General features: G+C 42.8%; 1 protein-coding gene across 9 annotated transcripts in view; it reads right to left on the reverse strand.

Moving 5' to 3' along the window:
• Positions 1 to 17,564, reverse strand: part of LOC139542520 (protein phosphatase 1 regulatory subunit 12B-like) — a 44,293-nt gene that overhangs the window by 9,413 nt on the left and 17,316 nt on the right. For 8 of the 9 annotated variants that reach the window (XM_071348050.1, XM_071348049.1, XM_071348052.1 and 5 more), the window contains exons 6-9: positions 3,105 to 3,121; positions 1,180 to 1,309; positions 791 to 895; positions 461 to 511 (exon numbers count right to left, since the gene is read on the reverse strand). In XM_071348050.1, the coding sequence (XP_071204151.1) occupies positions 461 to 511; positions 791 to 895; positions 1,180 to 1,309; positions 3,105 to 3,121 (303 nt within the window). Of the gene's footprint in view, positions 1 to 460; positions 512 to 790; positions 896 to 1,179; positions 1,310 to 3,104; positions 3,122 to 15,847; positions 16,605 to 17,564 lie in introns of those variants that run through there. The other variant, XM_071348057.1, reaches the window with a different exon arrangement.

Consider the following 17,564-nt stretch of genomic DNA (forward strand, 5'->3'; position numbering starts at 1 on the left):
CACAGTCCAAACAGTATCAGGGGATAGGCATGCTCGAGGTCAGGACAGGCAGAGTGGTCAGGCAGGCGGATTCGGCGCCAGGACAGGCAAGGGTCAAAACCAGGAGGGCTAGGATAAAACAGAGACTGGGAAAAATAGGAGCCAGGAGAAACATTGGTTGACTTGGCAAAACATGACAAACTGGCACAGAGAGACAGGAAACACAGGGATAAATACACCGGGGACTAATGGGGAAAACAGGAGACACCTGGAGGTGGGTGGAGACAATCACCAAGACAGGTGAAACAGATCAGGGTGTGACGAGATAAGAAAAAAAGAGGAGAGTGAAAGAAAATGTTGACGTCAAGCTGTCAGGATTGAAAGAGAATTGGAGTGGTGAAATCAAGTAGATGAGGCAGATGAGGCAGATGGCTTCGTGAAAAAAAAGAAAAAGAGGCCCTCAAGAATAAGTGATAAATACCCTTTTTTCTGATTCAAGTACAGTGGATCGTTCAGCTATTCTGTCCTGTTTCTGTAAGACAGAGTGGCACTGTTATCACAAAGTGAAAAAAATACTGCAGTGGGTTGATTTAAAATGGGATAAAACTGAATTTGAAATACAGTATGTTTGAAAACTTCGTAGGGGGTACACTGGTTCATTCTCTAATCATCTTGCGGTTGCTTTGAACAATGTATTGCTAAAATGCAATATGCATGTTGTTGAGACGTGTGAACTAGACTGAACTTAATTAAGATAGTCTACAGATGGCTATACAGGACAGTGTCAGTGTTGTGTGCAGTATTACTGTACCTGGTTGACTTTGTCCAGCTGGGAGCGGATCTTGGTCAGCTCGTGTTTGCTGTCATCCAGCCGGGACTTGAGCTTGTCATTCTCTGCCAAGGCGTCTTCATACATCTGAAAGAGGACAAACCAAACGGTTAATACTTATGCCACATTTGTCCTATGATAGTCCAGCTCTGCACCAGGTGAATCAAAACTGTCATCAAGGCAAAGGGTGGTTACCTTGAAGAATCTCAAATATAAAACATATTTTGATTCGTTTAACACTTTTTTGGTTACTACATGATTCCATATGTGTTAGTTCATTATTTTTTATACCAGTTGGTCTTGTTAAGATAATAAAATACATTTTTCAGAGCAATCTTCTGCTTCCCTTCTGGGTTCTACAGTAGGCCTACCTTCTTGTAGTCCCTCGGGCTGGTGTCATCCTCCTGCTTGTTCAATGCTGCCAGTCTGGTCTCCCTCCGTGTGTAGGAGCTGGTTCTGCCCAGGGGTTCAGCCTTGCTGTCCCCACCTCCAGAGTCCAACCTGGGAGGAAGACGGAAGCACACCTCCTTGAGTGGGTGGTTTACAACATCCAGCAACACAGCTGACATTGCAACAGTGTTGAAACACTGACATTCATGAAACAAACACTGTTGAAACATTGACATAGAGAAATCTATTTGGAGTGCTGTATGTACAGTACCAGTTAAAAGTCTGGACACAGCTACTCATTCAAGGGTTTTTCTTTATTTTTACTGTTTTCTACATTGTAGAATAATAAGGAAGACATCAAAACTATGGAATCATGTAGTAACCCAAAAAGTGTTAAACAAATCAAAATATATTTTATATTTGAGATTCTTCAAAGTAGCCAGCCTTTGCCTTGACGACAGCTTTGCACACTATTGGCATTCTCTCAACCAGCTTCATGAGGTAGTCACATGGAATGCATTTCAATTAACAGGTGTGCCTTGTTAAAAGTTAATTTGTGGAATTTCTTTCTTTCTTAATGCATTTGAGCCAATCAGTTGTGTTGTGACAAGGTAGGGTTGGTATACAGAAGACAGCCCTATTTGGTAAAAGACCAAGTCCATATTATGGCAGGAACAGCTCAAATAAGCAAAGGGAAACGACAGTCCATCATTACTTTAAGTTATGATGGTCAGTCAATACAGAACATTTCAAGAACTTTAAAATGTTTCTCAAAGTGCAGTCGCAAAAACCATCAAGCGCTATGATGAAACTGGCTCTCATGAGGACCACCACAGGAAATAAAGACCCAGAGTTACCTCTGCTGCAGAGGACAAGTTCATTAGAGTTACCAGCCTCAGAAATTGCAGCCCAAATAAATGCTTCACAGAGTTCAAGTAACAGACACATCTCAACATCAACAGTTCAGAGGAGACTGCATGAATCGGGCCTTCATGGTCGAATTGCTGCAAAGAACCACTACTAAAGGACACCAATAATAAGAAGAGACTTGCTTGGGCCAAGAAACATGAGTAATGTACATTAGACCGGTGCAAATCTGTCCTTTGGTCTGATGAGTCCAAATTTGAGATTTTTGGTTCAAAACCCTATGTCTTTGTGAGATGCAGAGTAGGTGAATGGATGATCTCTGCATGTGTGGTTCCCACCGTGAAGCATAGAGGAGGTGGTGTGATGGTGCTTTGCTGGTGACATTGTTGCTGATTTATTTAGAATTCAAGGCACACTTAACCAGCATGGCTAACACAGCATTCTGCAGCGATATGCCATCCCATCTGATTTGCGCTTAGTAGGACTATCATTTGTTTTTGAACAGGACAATGACCCAACACACCTCCAGACTGTGTAAGGGCTATTTGACCAAGAAGGAGAGTGATGGAGTGCTGCATCAGATGACCTGGCCTCCACAATCACCCAACCTCAACCCAATTGAGATGGTTTGGGATGAGTTGGACCACATAGTGAAGGTAAAGCAGCCAACAAGTGCTCAGCATATGTGGGAACTCCTGAAAAGCATTCCAGGTGAAGCTGGTTGAGAGGATGCCAAGAGTGTGCAAAGCTGTCATCAAGGCAAAGGGTGGCTACTTTGAAGAATCTAAAATCTAAAATATATTTTGATTTGATTAACACCTTTTTGGTTTCTACATGATTCCATATGTGTTATTTCATAGTTTTGATGTCTTCACTATTATTCTACAATGTAGAAAATAGTAAAAATAAAGAAAAACCCTTGAAGGAGTAGATATGTCCAAACTTTTGACTGGTTCTGTATATCTCATGAGCTAAAAAACAAAAATAGCTATCAGATTTAGAAGAATGCAAGAGAAGGAATATCTAAATCTGTACATACCTTGATGCCCTGTCATGCTGAAAATGAACAGAGAAAAGTAAAGTCAGAAACGTAATCACAAACAGCTTTTACTGTATGAAATCAATCTGAGACATTTCCATTGTATGAAGTATCAACCAGAGACTAAAATATTTTCCATTAGGACACCATGCAAAGAAAAAGAGAACCTTTGTAACATCCAAGCCACATTGTGTTCAGATGCCTTGTGTCCCAAAGGACAGGGATTGCATAGGCCTACACAAGTGATCTGCTTGTGTCTCTAGTAAGCCCTGTTAATCTTTTAGTGAGTGTTTGCCATGCAGATGCCTGCAGCGCAGAGTTGACATCATGTCGCTAAAGATCCCAGTTTACTGGGTGACAGACTCCAAGTGATGACCTCAGGGTATCAGCCATATCATAATGGCTGTGTCTCAAATAGCACCCTATTCCCTATTTAGTGCACTGCTTTTGACCAGAGCCCTATGGGGATGTAGGGAATAGGATACCATTTGGGACACATACTGGCTTGGCGTGATCTGGTCCTGACTATATGACTGCATGGCTGCCCAGGCCTGACCGGAGGTGTTTACTGCCTTTCAGTTGGTTAATTGTGTACGGATATTAGCCATTTACTTGAATAAAGTGTAAAGTCTAGAATATGTCCGGTCCAACATGTTTATCTTTAGTTTCCATCTGTGCTCTCTGTTCTTAGTGAGGAAGGCATCAAATATGGTTGTCTGCACTCAATAATGACTAGGCCTATCAACACTATGTTCAAATTAAATCAAATCTTATTGCTCACGTACACAGTTAGTAGGTGTTATTGCAGGTGCAGTGAAATGCTTATGTTTCTAGTTCCTATCAATCCATACAGTAAATGTCAAACAAGCACCAAAGACATACTGTATATATTTTTTATATACAGATGAAGTCGGAAGTTTACATACAATTATGTTGAAGTCATTAAAACTCGTTTTTCAACCACTCCACAAATGTATTGTTAACCAACTATAGTTTTGGCAAGTCGGTTAGGACATCTACTTTGTGCATGACACAAGTAATTTTCCAACAATTGCTTACAGACAGATTATTTCACTTATAATTCACTGTATCACAATTCCAGTGGGTCAGAAGTTTACAGACACTAAGTTGACTGTGCCTTCAAACAGCTTGGAAAATTCCCAAAAATTAAATCATGGCTTTAGAAGCTTCTGATAGGCTAATTGACATCATTTGAGTCAATTGGAGGTGTACCTGTGTATGTATTTCAAGGCCTACCTTCAAACTCAGTGTATCTTTGCTTGGCATCATGGGAAAATAAAAAGAAATCAGCAAAGACCTCCACAAGTCTGGTTCATCCTTGGGAGCAATTTCCAAACGCCTGAAGGTTCCACGTTCATCTGTACAAACAATAGTAAGCAAATATAAACACCATGGGACCACGCAGCCGTCATACCGCTCCGGAAGGAGATGCGTTCTGTCTCCTAGAGATGAACGTACTTTGGTGCGAAAAGTGCAAATCAATCCCAGAACAACAGCAAAGGACCTTGTGAAGATGCTGGAGGAAATAGGTACAAAAGTATCTATATTCACAGTAAAACGAGTCCTATATCGACATAACCTGAACGGCCGCTCAGCAAGGAAGAAGCCACTGCTCCAAAACCGCCATAAAAAAGCCAGACTACGGTTTGCAACTGCACATGGGGACAAAGATTGTACTTTCTGGAGAAATGTCCTCTGGTCTGATGAAACAAAAATAGAACTGTTTGGCCATAATGACCATCGTTATGTTTGGAGTAAAAAGGGTGAGGCTTGCAAGCCGAAGAACACCATCCCAACCGTGATGCACGGGGGTGGCAGCATCATGTTGTGGGGGTGCTTTGCTGCAGGAGGGATTGGTGCACTTCACAAAATAGATGGCATCATGAGGCAGGAAAATGATGTGGATATATTGAAGCAACATCTCAAGACATGTCAGGAAGTAAATGCTTGGTCGCAAATGAGCATACTTCCAAAGTTGTGACAAAATGGCTTATCAACAACAACGTCAAGGTATTGGAGTGGCCATCACAAAGCCCTGACCTGAATCCTATAGAAAATGTGTGGGCAGAACTGAAAAAGCATGTGCGAGCAAGGAGGCCAACAAACCTGACTCAGTTACACCAGCTCTGTCAGGAGGAATGGGCCAAAATTCACCCAACTTATTGTGGGAAGCTTGTGGTAGGCTACCCGAAACGTTTGACCCAAGTTAAACAATTTAAAGGCAATGCTACCAAATACTAATTGAGTGTATGTAAACTTCTGACCCACTGGGAATGTGATGATAGAAATCAAATCTGAAATAAATCATTCTCTCTACTATAATTCTGACATTTCATGTTCTTAAAATAAAGTGGTGATCCTAACTGACCTAAGACAGGCAATTTTTAAATTAAATGTCAGGAATTGTGAAAAACTGAGTTTAAATGTATTTGGCTAAGGTGTATGTAAACGTCCGACTTCAACTGTATATAAATAGTATGCCAAAATGTTTAAAGTGACCAGTGTTCATGACTATGTACATAGAGCAGTAGTCATTAAGGTGCAGGGTAGAGTACCTGATTTTAGCCGGCTAGTGACAGTGACTAAGGGGCAGAGTAGGGTAGGGTGCTGGGCTGAGAGTCGATAGACATGCCCCATGGTTGCTGATCCTTGATAAGTGCACATTATGACATGACACGATACAGAGAACATTTTGAAATTGTGAAAAAGAGAGAGCGATAAAAAGAGAGAGGGATCAAAAGAGGGAGAGACAGGACAGAGTGTGATATCCTTGTGATGTCTGGACAGATTTCATGTTCTCTTGCATTCTTTGAGATTTGGAGCTGTTCTCCTGCCTGGGAAAGAGAGCCTTTCAAACACTTACAAAGAGATCAGCTTATTCCCGGATCTATACTTTGTGGAACCACTCTGGATGACACCCTGGTCTGTCAGTGTTGGGGAGGCTACTCTGAAAATATAGTTTACCAAGCTACCAATTACTTCACACTGGAAGAAGTTGAGCTATAAAGCTACAGAGAAATATAGTTTAGAAAGCTAAAGCTACTTTGAAAAAGTAGTTGATTACATCAAAACTAACTGGTGAAAATGTATCATATCTAAATCTGAAACCTTGTTTAATAAGTGCATTACAGTTCACCATTCAAATACTGCAGATTCCTTTTGTATGGATAGCTGCATGTGATAATGCACTGTTGTTTAGTTTAGTTTATCAGGATCCCCATTAGCTATTGCACATGCACCAGCTACTCTATCGGGGGTCCACAGAAAAACAAAATACATTACAGAGTACAGAACAGTTATAGACAAGAACAAAATAAGAATAACATTACATACTAAATTAAATAAGAGTTATATATTGTCGAGACAACAAAAATACTATTTATGCAGGACAAACCCAAGAGCAGAAGCAGACCTAAGTGCCTGGTCTTTATTTGGAGGCTCATACACTGTAACATCCACATGGAGGGGAGGTAAATTCAAGGCGCACCATGAGAGAGCGTCCTCTCCTCTGTGAATGTTTATACAGCACTGCCAAAGCTGCCTGGCCTTATGTGGTCATGTCTTCGACTCCATCTAGCCTCATCTCCATCCAGGGACAGAGGGACCCCAGTGACATCTGATGAAGAAGGGCCAAGGATGAGAGGGCCAGGATGACTGCTCTGATGAACTATATAGGATAAAACACTAACACTGGGTGATCTCATGTCTTTGACAATCTATCTACAGTTTCACTGATAGGCAGCTCACTTGAGTCTCACTTGAGGCTAGAATTAGTATCCAAACAGACATATTTTCTCACTTTTGATGTGAAACCTTTCTCAGTTGCGTTACACCTAAGACATACTGTATAAGACTAATGAAACCTATCAGCTCATTATGTAACTGCTGGAATAAGTTTAAGGGTACTTACGAGTGCTAATTTGTACTGAACTAATAGTAAAGGAATTTGGGCTTTGAGCAACAAGTCTCCATAAATATTCTTACACTGTGAATAATGGCACTAGTCATTTCCAGGTACCTCCTGGAGCTGGCTTGGAGATAGCAGGGGTACCCAAATCAGTACCACAGTTTGGGAAACACTAATCTAGGTCATGCAGAAACATCCATTGTGACATTTCTAAATCTCCTTCTATTTTAGCTCCGTTAGCCTTATAGTGAGCGGGCCAGAGGCTCAGGGATCAGACATGTGGGACCTATTTCACAGATTAATGAATTACAGAGATGAATTTCCCCAATGTTTTTTTCCCAGAGCTAATCAAAAATTCTTGCCAAGTTAATTTATTTCTAATTCTTTTACAATGTGTATGCATCCTGAAACATTGTAAATGAACATAGTCAAACAGTGATGTGGGCTTTGATCTCACCTAAAAACATCTGGGTTCCTTAGCATTGGGCCAAAACGCTGCAAGACTTTGTAGTGGGGCCGAGCGGCTATGGAAATGGGTAGTAGAAGTGCCTCAGGATGCAGTGAGTTTAGGGATGCAACCTACACTGTGTTCTAAGTTATCTAGCAGAACCTTATAGAGTAACAAAGAGATATATGATGGGACCCTGATGGCACTGCGCCTGGTCAAAGTCCTCTCTCTCTATTTATATAAAAAGAATCAGAATCTGCATGGGACTCCATAAGCCATGTAAGGCCTAACAGATGCCTGGGGAGACATTCCAACAGGGTAGAAATAACAACACAACCTTAGATTGATGAACTGCACTGTGGGTTCTCTGTAAACACACAGCCAATGGGTTTACAACTCGTCACGACCAACCAGCACACAGAGGGTCTGCTGCTGTACAGTACACATGCTGGGGGTTGACTGGGCTGCTGTGGAGGGTCACTCCTTAGTACACTCCCTACAGTCCCTTCAGAAAGTATTCACACGCCTTGACTTTTTCCACATTTTGTATTGTTACAAAGTGGGATTAAATAAACAATGATATATATGTACATTTTAAACAATACAAAACTTACACATACAAACGACAGCATACAAACACACACAAACATCAATGACATCACCCTACCCAGACCCACCTACTCACACCCCCATCTCCAGCGCCCACATCACTCTCTGCCACATGGCCTCAAACTGCACCATTTTGTTTCTCTCACTGTACCCTCATATGCCATGTCTTTTAATATGCAGATTGATTCAAAGTAAATGTACTTTGTAATTCTTCTCACAGACAACTTTCTAACTCTGCCCATAGCTTTTGGACTTTGAAGCATTCCCTGAAGGCATAGATTATTAAGTCATTGTCAACATTCACAAATTGTATAGACATGGCTGTGCTGTACAATTTGTGAATGTTGTCCCTTGTATAATAAATTCTAGATATAAGTTTATACTGGAATAATCGTACATTTTAGTGAACTGTAATTCCGTTAGTTATGTTCCTAATTCCAATATCAGATAATTTTAAATCTTGGTTCCAATTGTTAATATTTTTTCCTAAGCGACTGTCAGTTGGATAGGCTCTGCAAGGTTTTGTATATCTTACCTATCATATGAATATCCTTTTCTGACTCAAATAGGATTCTCTCAAGATTGCTCTGATGTCCAAAAGATTACAAATCAACATTTTGTGATATTAAACTTTTAAGTTGCATGTATTTAAAAATATCTACATTGGTCAGTCCAAAATGTCTTTTTGAATCTGTAATGGAAATAATTGTATGTCCTATTACCCTCATAATATATGGTTTCTATGCCTTCCATGCATGCTTAACATTTATTTGATTGTCATTTTTTGTCAACGATCTAAACAAAATACAAATGTCAAACATTTAAAAAATGTATTTTTAATTCATGGAAAATAAAAAACGAATATATATATTGATTATATAAGTATTCAATACATGTTAGAATCTCTTTTGACAGCAATTACGGCTCTGAGTCTTTCTGGTTAAGTCTCTAAGAGCTTTGGACACCTGGATTGTACAATATTTGCCCATTATTCTTAAAAAATGTCTTCAAGCTCTGTCAAATTGGTTGTTAGACAGACATTTTCAAGTCTTGCCATAGATTTTCAAAATGATTTAAGTGAAAGCTGTAACAATGCCACTCAGGAACATTCAATGTTGTCTTGGTAAGCAACTCCAGCGTATATTTGGCCTTGTGTTTTAGGTAATTGTCCTGCTGAAAGGTAAATTTATCTTCCAGTGTCTGTTGGAAAGCAGAGTGAACCAAGTTTTCCTCTAGGATTTTGCCTGTGCTTAGCTCTACTGTAGTCCTTGCCGATGTTCAAGCATACCCATAACATGATGCAGCTACCACCATGCTTGAAAATATGAAGAGTTGTACTCAGTGATGTGTTGTGTTTGCCCCAAACATAAGGCTTTGTACTTCTACCATGTGTCTACATCTGCATTGATTGCTGTTTGGGGTTTTAGGCTGGGTTTCTGTATAGCATTTTGTGACATCAGCTGATGTTAAAAGGGCTTTATAAATACATTTGATTGATTGAAATGTGATTGTATTCAGGACATAAAGTAAATTTCTTTGCCACATTGTTCGCAGTACTTTAGTGCCTTATTGCAAAAAGGATGCATGTTTTGAAATTTTAATTTAGCATTTTTCTCTGTCTTTTATGTTAGTATTGTGGAGTAATTACAATGTTGTTGATCCATCCTCAGTTTTCTCCTATCACAGCCATTAAACTCCGCAACTGTTTTAAAGACACCATTGGCCTCATGGTGAAATCCCTGAGCGGTTTCCTTCCTCTCCGGCAACTGAGTTAGGAAGGGTGCCTGTATATTTGTAGTGACTGGGTTTTTGATAGACCATTCAAAGTGTAATTAATAACTGCACCATATTCAAATGGATATTCAATGTCTGCTTTAAAAAAAATCCATCTACCAATAGGTGCCCTTCTTTGCAAACAACTGGAAAACGTCCCTGGTCTTTGTGGTTGAATATGTGCTTGAAATTCACCACTCGACTGAGGTACCTTACAGATAATTGTATGTGTGGGGTACAGAGATGGGGTAGTCATTTGAAAATCATGCTAAAAACTATTAGTGCACACAGAGTGAGTCCATGCATCTTATTATGTTACTTGTTATTAAGGACATGTTTACTCCTGAACTTATTTAAGCTTGCCATAACAAAATGGTGGAATTCTTATTGACCCAATAATTTGTATTTATTTTGTAAACATTTCTAAAAACATAATTCGACTTTGACAATATTCGGATATTGTGTGGAGATCAGTGACACAAAATCTAAATGTAATCAATTTAAAATTCAGGCTGTAACACAACAAAATGTGGAAAAGTCAAGGTGTGTGAATACTTTCTGAAGGCAATGTATATAAACACTCCACAGTTACCATCACTCCCCCCTACACACTATGTATGCTTTATAATCAGCTCCCGCCCTGTCCCAGCCCTGATGCAAAGCCTATCAGAGCGAGGCTGTGCTTAATGTTATTGCTCTGCAAAGTGTTTCATTTCTTGAAAGACCGCTTTAATGGTCAGCCCCCTCCTCTCTCTTCTTCTCACCTCTTATCCCCGAGGCTGGCTGCCTGGACTCTTGACCGTTCACCCGCCTGGAAAATATGAGTGAGTTCCACCCTACCGGAATGACCATAGGCTACTGTACTGTACACATAACCATAAAAGCCTATGCTGCTTTTCCAGCTATTCACTGCAGATCTCTCCTGTTTCTGGCCATAATTTAGGAAATTACTGATAAGAGTAAGCAACTAAAGTACCTCCCCATTTTGGCTTATTATTCTCACTTGGAAGACTTCTCCTCGTCTAAGTACTGAGAGGCGTCAGGACTTCTGGCCAAATTTCCGCTCTTGTCCAAAGTTTGACATTAAGCATTTCCTCTGAGGAGGCAGATGTGTTTGCTTGTTTACAGTCAAGGCCTGTAGCTTAATGTCTGCTGCTTTGCTGCACACAACAAAACATCACCCTTGGCAGAGAGAAATGCACCAAGTTTTCATCATAAACAATGAGGAGAGTTCTAAACATATCACACCATGCCACTTCCAGTCGCTTTTTATGTGCACTTTTTTCTCCCAGGAAAATATTGCAAATATGTCTTCTATCTGTGTTGACATCATGGAAACTTCATGCCTGAGCTCCAGAGCTTTGGAATTCTCCTGACAGTATTGGGAGACCGTGACACTGTTAGTACTGTGGTAGTGGATGGCCATGATACTATACTGTCAGTACTGTGGTAGTGGAGGGCCATGATACTATACTGTCAGTACTGTGGTAGTGGAGGGCCATGATACTCTACTGTCAGTACTGTGGTAGTGGAGGGCCATGATACTCTACTGTTAGTACTGTGGTAGTGGAGGGCCATGATACTCTACTGTCAGTACTGTGGTAGTGGAGGGCCATGATACTCTACTGTCAGTACTGTGGTAGTGGAGGGCCATGATACTCTACTGTCAGTACTGTGGTAGTGGAGGGCCATGATACTCTACTGTCAGTACTGTGGTAGTGGAGGGGCATGATACTATACTGTCAGTACTGTGGTAGTGGAGGGCCATGATACTCTACTGTTAGTACTGTGGTAGTGGAGGGCCATGATACTCTACTGTTAGTACTGTGGTAGTGGAGGGCCATGATACTATACTGTCAGTACTGTGGTAGTGGAGGGCCATGATACTCGACTGTCAGTACTCTGGTAGTGGAGGGCCATGATACTCGACTGTCAGTACTGTGGAAGTGGAGGGGCATGATACTATACTGTCAGTACTGTGGAAGTGGAGGGCCATGATACTATACTGTCAGTACTGTGGTAGTGGAGGGCCATGATAATATACTGTCAGTACTGTGGTAGTGGAGGGCCATGAAACTCTACTGTCAGTACTGTGGTAGTGGAGGGGCATGATACTATACTGTCAGTACTGTGGTAGTGGAGGGCCATGATAATATACTGTCAGTACTGTGGTAGTGGAGGGCCATGAAACTCTACTGTCAGTACTGTGGTAGTGGAGGGGCATGATACTATACTGTCAGTACTGTGGAAGTGGAGGGGCATGATACTCGACTGTCAGTACTGTGGTAGTGGAGGGGCATGATACTATACTGTCAGTACTGTGGTAGTGGAGGGCCATGATACTCTACTGTCAGTACTGTGGAAGTGGAGGGGCATGATACTCGACTGTCAGTACTGTGGTAGTGGAGGGCCATGATACTATACTGTCAGTACTGTGGAAGTGGAGGGGCATGATACTCTAATGTCAGTACTGTGGTAGTGGAGGGGCATGATACTATACTGTCAGTACTGTGGTAGTGGAGGGCCATGATACTATACTGTCAGTGCTGTGGTAGTGGAGGGCCATGATATTCTACTGTTAGTACTGTGGTAGTGGAGGGGCATGATACTATACTGTCAGTACTGTGGTAGTGGAGGGCCATGATACTCTACTGTCAGTACTGTGGTATTGGAGGGGCATGAAACTCTACTGTCAGTACTGTGGTAGTGGAGGGGCATTATACTATACTGTCAGTACTGTGGTAGTGGAGGGCCATGATACTCAACTGTCAGTACTGTGGAAGTGGAGGGGCATGATACTCGACTGTCAGTACTGTGGTAGTGGAGGGGCATGATACTATACTGTCAGTACTGTGGTAATGGAGGGCCATGATACTCTAATTTCAGTACTTTGGAAGTGGAGGGGCATGATACTCGACTGTCAGTACTGTGGTAGTGGAGGGGCATGATACTATACTGTTAGTACTGTGGTAGTGGAGGGCCATGATACTCTACTGTCAGTACTGTGGTAGTGGAGGGCCATGATACTCTACTGTCAGTACTGTGGTAGTGGAGGGCCATGATACTCTACTGTCAGTACTGTGGTAGTGGAGGGGCATGATACTATACTGTCAGTACTGTGGTAGTGGAGGGCCATGATACTCTACTGTTAGTACTGTGGTAGTGGAGGGCCATGATACTATACTGTTAGTACTGTGGTAGTGGAGGGGCATGATACTCTACTGTTAGTACTGTGGTAGTGGAGGGGCATGATACTATACTGTCAGTACTGTGGTAGTGGAGGGCCATGATAATATACTGTCAGTACTGTGGAAGTGGAGGGCCATGATACTCTACTGTCAGTACTGTGGAAGTGGAGGGCCATGATACTATACTGTCAGTACTGGGTAGTGGAGGGCCATGATACTCTACTGTTAGTACTGTGGTAGTGGAGGGCCATGATACTCTACTGTCAGTACTGTGGTAGTGGAGGGCCATGATACTCTACTGTCAGTACTGTGGTAGTGGAGGGCCATGATACTCTACTGTCAGTACTGTGGTAGTGGAGGGCCATGATACTCTACTGTTAGTACTGTGGTAGTGGAGGGGCATGATACTCTACTGTTAGTACTGTGGTAGTGGAGGGGCATGATACTCTACTGTCAGTACTGTGGTAGTGGAGGGCCATGATACTATACTGTTAGTACTGTGGTAGTGGAGGGGCATGATACTCTACTGTCAGTACTGTGGTAGTGGAGGGCCATGATACTCTACTGTCAGTACTGTGGTAGTGGAGGGCCATGATACTCTACTGTTAGTACTGTGGTAGTGGAGGGGCATGATACTCTACTGTTAGTACTGTGGTAGTGGAGGGGCATGATACTATACTGTCAGTACTGTGGTAGTGGAGGGCCATGATACTCTACTTTCAGTACTGTGGAAGTGGAGGGGCATGATACTATACTGTCAGTACTATGGAAGTGGAGGGCCATGATACTCTACTGTCAGTACTGTGGTAGTGGAGGGCCATGATACTATACTGTTAGTACTGTGGTAGTGGAGGGGCATGATACTCTACTGTCAGTACTGTGGTAGTGGAGGGGCATGATACTCTACTGTTAGTACTGTGGTAGTGGAGGGGCATGATACTATACTGTCAGTACTGTGGTAGTGGAGGGCCATGATAATATACTGTCAGTACTGTGGAAGTGGAGGGCCATGATACTCTACTGTCAGTACTGTGGAAGTGGAGGGCCATGATACTATACTGTCAGTACTGGGTAGTGGAGGGCCATGATACTCTACTGTTAGTACTGTGGTAGTGGAGGGCCATGATACTCTACTGTCAGTACTGTGGTAGTGGAGGGCCATGATACTCTACTGTCAGTACTGTGGTAGTGGAGGGCCATGATACTCTACTGTCAGTACTGTGGTAGTGGAGGGCCATGATACTCTACTGTTAGTACTGTGGTAGTGGAGGGGCATGATACTCTACTGTTAGTACTGTGGTAGTGGAGGGGCATGATACTCTACTGTCAGTACTGTGGTAGTGGAGGGCCATGATACTATACTGTTAGTACTGTGGTAGTGGAGGGGCATGATACTCTACTGTCAGTACTGTGGTAGTGGAGGGCCATGATACTCTACTGTCAGTACTGTGGTAGTGGAGGGCCATGATACTCTACTGTTAGTACTGTGGTAGTGGAGGGGCATGATACTCTACTGTTAGTACTGTGGTAGTGGAGGGGCATGATACTATACTGTCAGTACTGTGGTAGTGGAGGGCCATGATACTCTACTTTCAGTACTGTGGAAGTGGAGGGGCATGATACTATACTGTCAGTACTATGGAAGTGGAGGGCCATGATACTCTACTGTCAGTACTGTGGTAGTGGAGGGCCATGATACTATACTGTTAGTACTGTGGTAGTGGAGGGGCATGATACTCTACTGTCAGTACTGTGGTAGTGGAGGGCCATGATACTATACTGTTAGTACTGTGGTAGTGGAGGGGCATGATACTCTACTGTTAGTACTGTGGTAGTGGAGGGGCATGATACTATACTGTTAGTACTGTGGTAGTGGAGGGGCATGATACTCTACTGTCAGTACTGTGGTAGTGGAGGGCCATGATACTATACTGTTAGTACTGTGGTAGTGGAGGGCCATGATAGTTAAGCACCTGTCTCCATTACTTCCATCTGAAAACCGACTTTTATGGTTGACATCTTTTCTTCTTGTGCTTTTTTGTTATTTAAATGAGCATATTCCACTGTGGCTCTGTGCTACCAAGGCAGAGGCAATACCAATAAATAATCAGGTAATAAATAACACATCAATAAACGTCAATCATATCAGTTAATAAGACACTGTGAAAAACAACAGGAAATCATAAATGGAATGTTTCAATACCTAAATATTTTCCAGGCTATGCTGCCAGGTGCCCTGTGCTTCCGAAGCAGCGCAGATTCTCCCCATTCCCATCTCTCTCTTTCAAGGGTTGTGCAACAGTCAGGTGGTTGGCACAGTGACATGTTCGGTCATGTGTTAAGGAGCCTCCAGAGCACAGACCTAAATACATCTAATCTACAGAGAAGCCTTTTTTCTCTCTATGAGCAACAGATCAAATGAGTCTGGATGATATATCAGATACTAACACCCACGTAATGTCAGGTGTTTTTTTTTTTAGGCTTAACATAGAGTCACATTGGATCAGCACACTAGAGGTGACAATTACTGTAAGAGCTGGGAGTAAACCGGCCACAACATAATCAGCATTTAAGAGCCTTTGATAACCAAGGCACCCGCCCGCCCGCCCGCACGCACAAACGCACACACGCACACACGCACGATTAGGGACTATCAGTGATACTTAAATAGAATTCGTAGGAATTCAAACTAGCAGAGAACACTCGTTTCTACAGTTTAAATAAGATTCAAGCGGAAACAGTGGCTACAGAAACTACTCTGAGGATCCGACAAGAGAGGTAACAGTTGGTGTCTTACTCTGAAGTTCTTGGCCGTGGGAGAGGGTGAGGAGGGTGGTGAGTCTGACAGAGACTTCCTAGTCCTGGACAGCTCCTTGGTGTGCGGGTACATAGATGACATCTCCACACTCTACCCAGGATACAGACGCAGGTCCGGTCAAGCCTCTACAGTACCGTCCACAGACAGAGGCTTCCAATCCAGAACAGAGGCACAGATCCACAGACCGTGGCTGCTGCTGCGCTTAGCCTCACCGGGATCCTGACCAACAGGTGTATACGTGTATGAGGAGTCCTGATCCACAGTCCAGAGGGCTGGAGAGAGAGACTGCTGCTAACTCTGGAATTATTTCTGCTGATATGAACTCCCCCTCTCTTCCTCCTCAAAGTGTAGACAGCAAAACAATCATTAGACAAGAATGAAAACAACCAAAATAACTTTCTCCTCTTAACTCGTACAACTCTTACAAACACACGCACCTCTGTTTCACTCAAGAGGTAGACTAATCAACTTAGTTGAGGATTGTTAGACCACAGCGTCAGCACTCCGAGACCCTGTTGTACATCAAAGTCCTCGCACCCAAAGACAAACCCAACCACAGTGAAACGTTTGTTCCAGATGATCTCGCTTCCCATGTTTCTCTAAATATTCACTCTCTACCTCCCTCTCCCATCTCTCCAGTCCCAACTGACTCCCTCACCCTTCACTCACTCCCCTCTCCCTCTCCCATCTCTCCAGTCCCAACTGACTCCCTCACCCTTCACTCACTCCTCTCTCTCCCTCTCTCATCTCTCCAGTCCCAACTGACTCCCTCACCCTTCACTCACTCCCCTTTCTCCCTGCTCACTCCAGCTCTGGCAGTACTCTCTGGCAGGCTGCCAGAGGCTCTGTTGTGTACAGGCTCTGGGCTAAAGGTGTCCATTGATGTGGATGAGGATAAAGAGAGGGGGGAGTAGACAGACAGAAGTAGGGGGGAGTCGAGATCAACAGTGACCGGTCAAGTAACCCTGTCCTCCCATGACGCTTCAGAGAGAAGTGATGTTAGTATGAGTGTTGACATTTGGATGTAGGACCACTGTGTCCCTCTCTGTTTTTCACAATCTGTTTCATGGTACTTGCCATGCTGCTGTAAAAACCATGACAGTGAGCTGAGCTCATGGGCTAATTTTACACTTAATTTCTTCCAGTGTTGTCGGTTAGCACACACAGAGGCAACAATGACTCAATCTGTGGCAACTGCGTGGGGTTCTAGAAGACAGAAATATTAAGTCGCTGCGGGATTTCTCTATCTTACACAACCCCCCAAACCCCTGTTCCCCCATCCCCCAACCCTTCCTCTCAGTCTGCACACACAGGCCATAGGCTCACTGTTACCTTCCTTTTATAGAGTTTTGCAGCGCTGTGGCTGTTCCTGAACTCTTTTTATCTTCCTCACTCATCTACTGAAAAAGACGGACAGACAAAGCCAGAGAGAGAGAGAGAGAGAGAGAGAGAGAGAGAGAGAGAGAGAGAGAGAATGAATTCTGGCCTGACAGTCTTGTTTTGAGCCCTGGCCTGGTGCCCCCTTCCCAACATCTGAGTCATACTGAGGACTGAGGTCCGTTTCTTTGCACCCATTCAACTGCAGCAAGGCAACGAGACAAAATCAGAGAAAGTAAATCTGCTAACTGAGATCTGAGCACATTTTCAAAGTTTGATATTTTTCTTTTTAAAGTCTGAACTTTGACCAATGTCTTAT

Source organism: Salvelinus alpinus, chromosome 17, assembly GCF_045679555.1.
Source record: "Salvelinus alpinus chromosome 17, SLU_Salpinus.1, whole genome shotgun sequence".
Classification (NCBI taxonomy): Eukaryota; Metazoa; Chordata; class Actinopteri; order Salmoniformes; family Salmonidae; genus Salvelinus; species Salvelinus alpinus.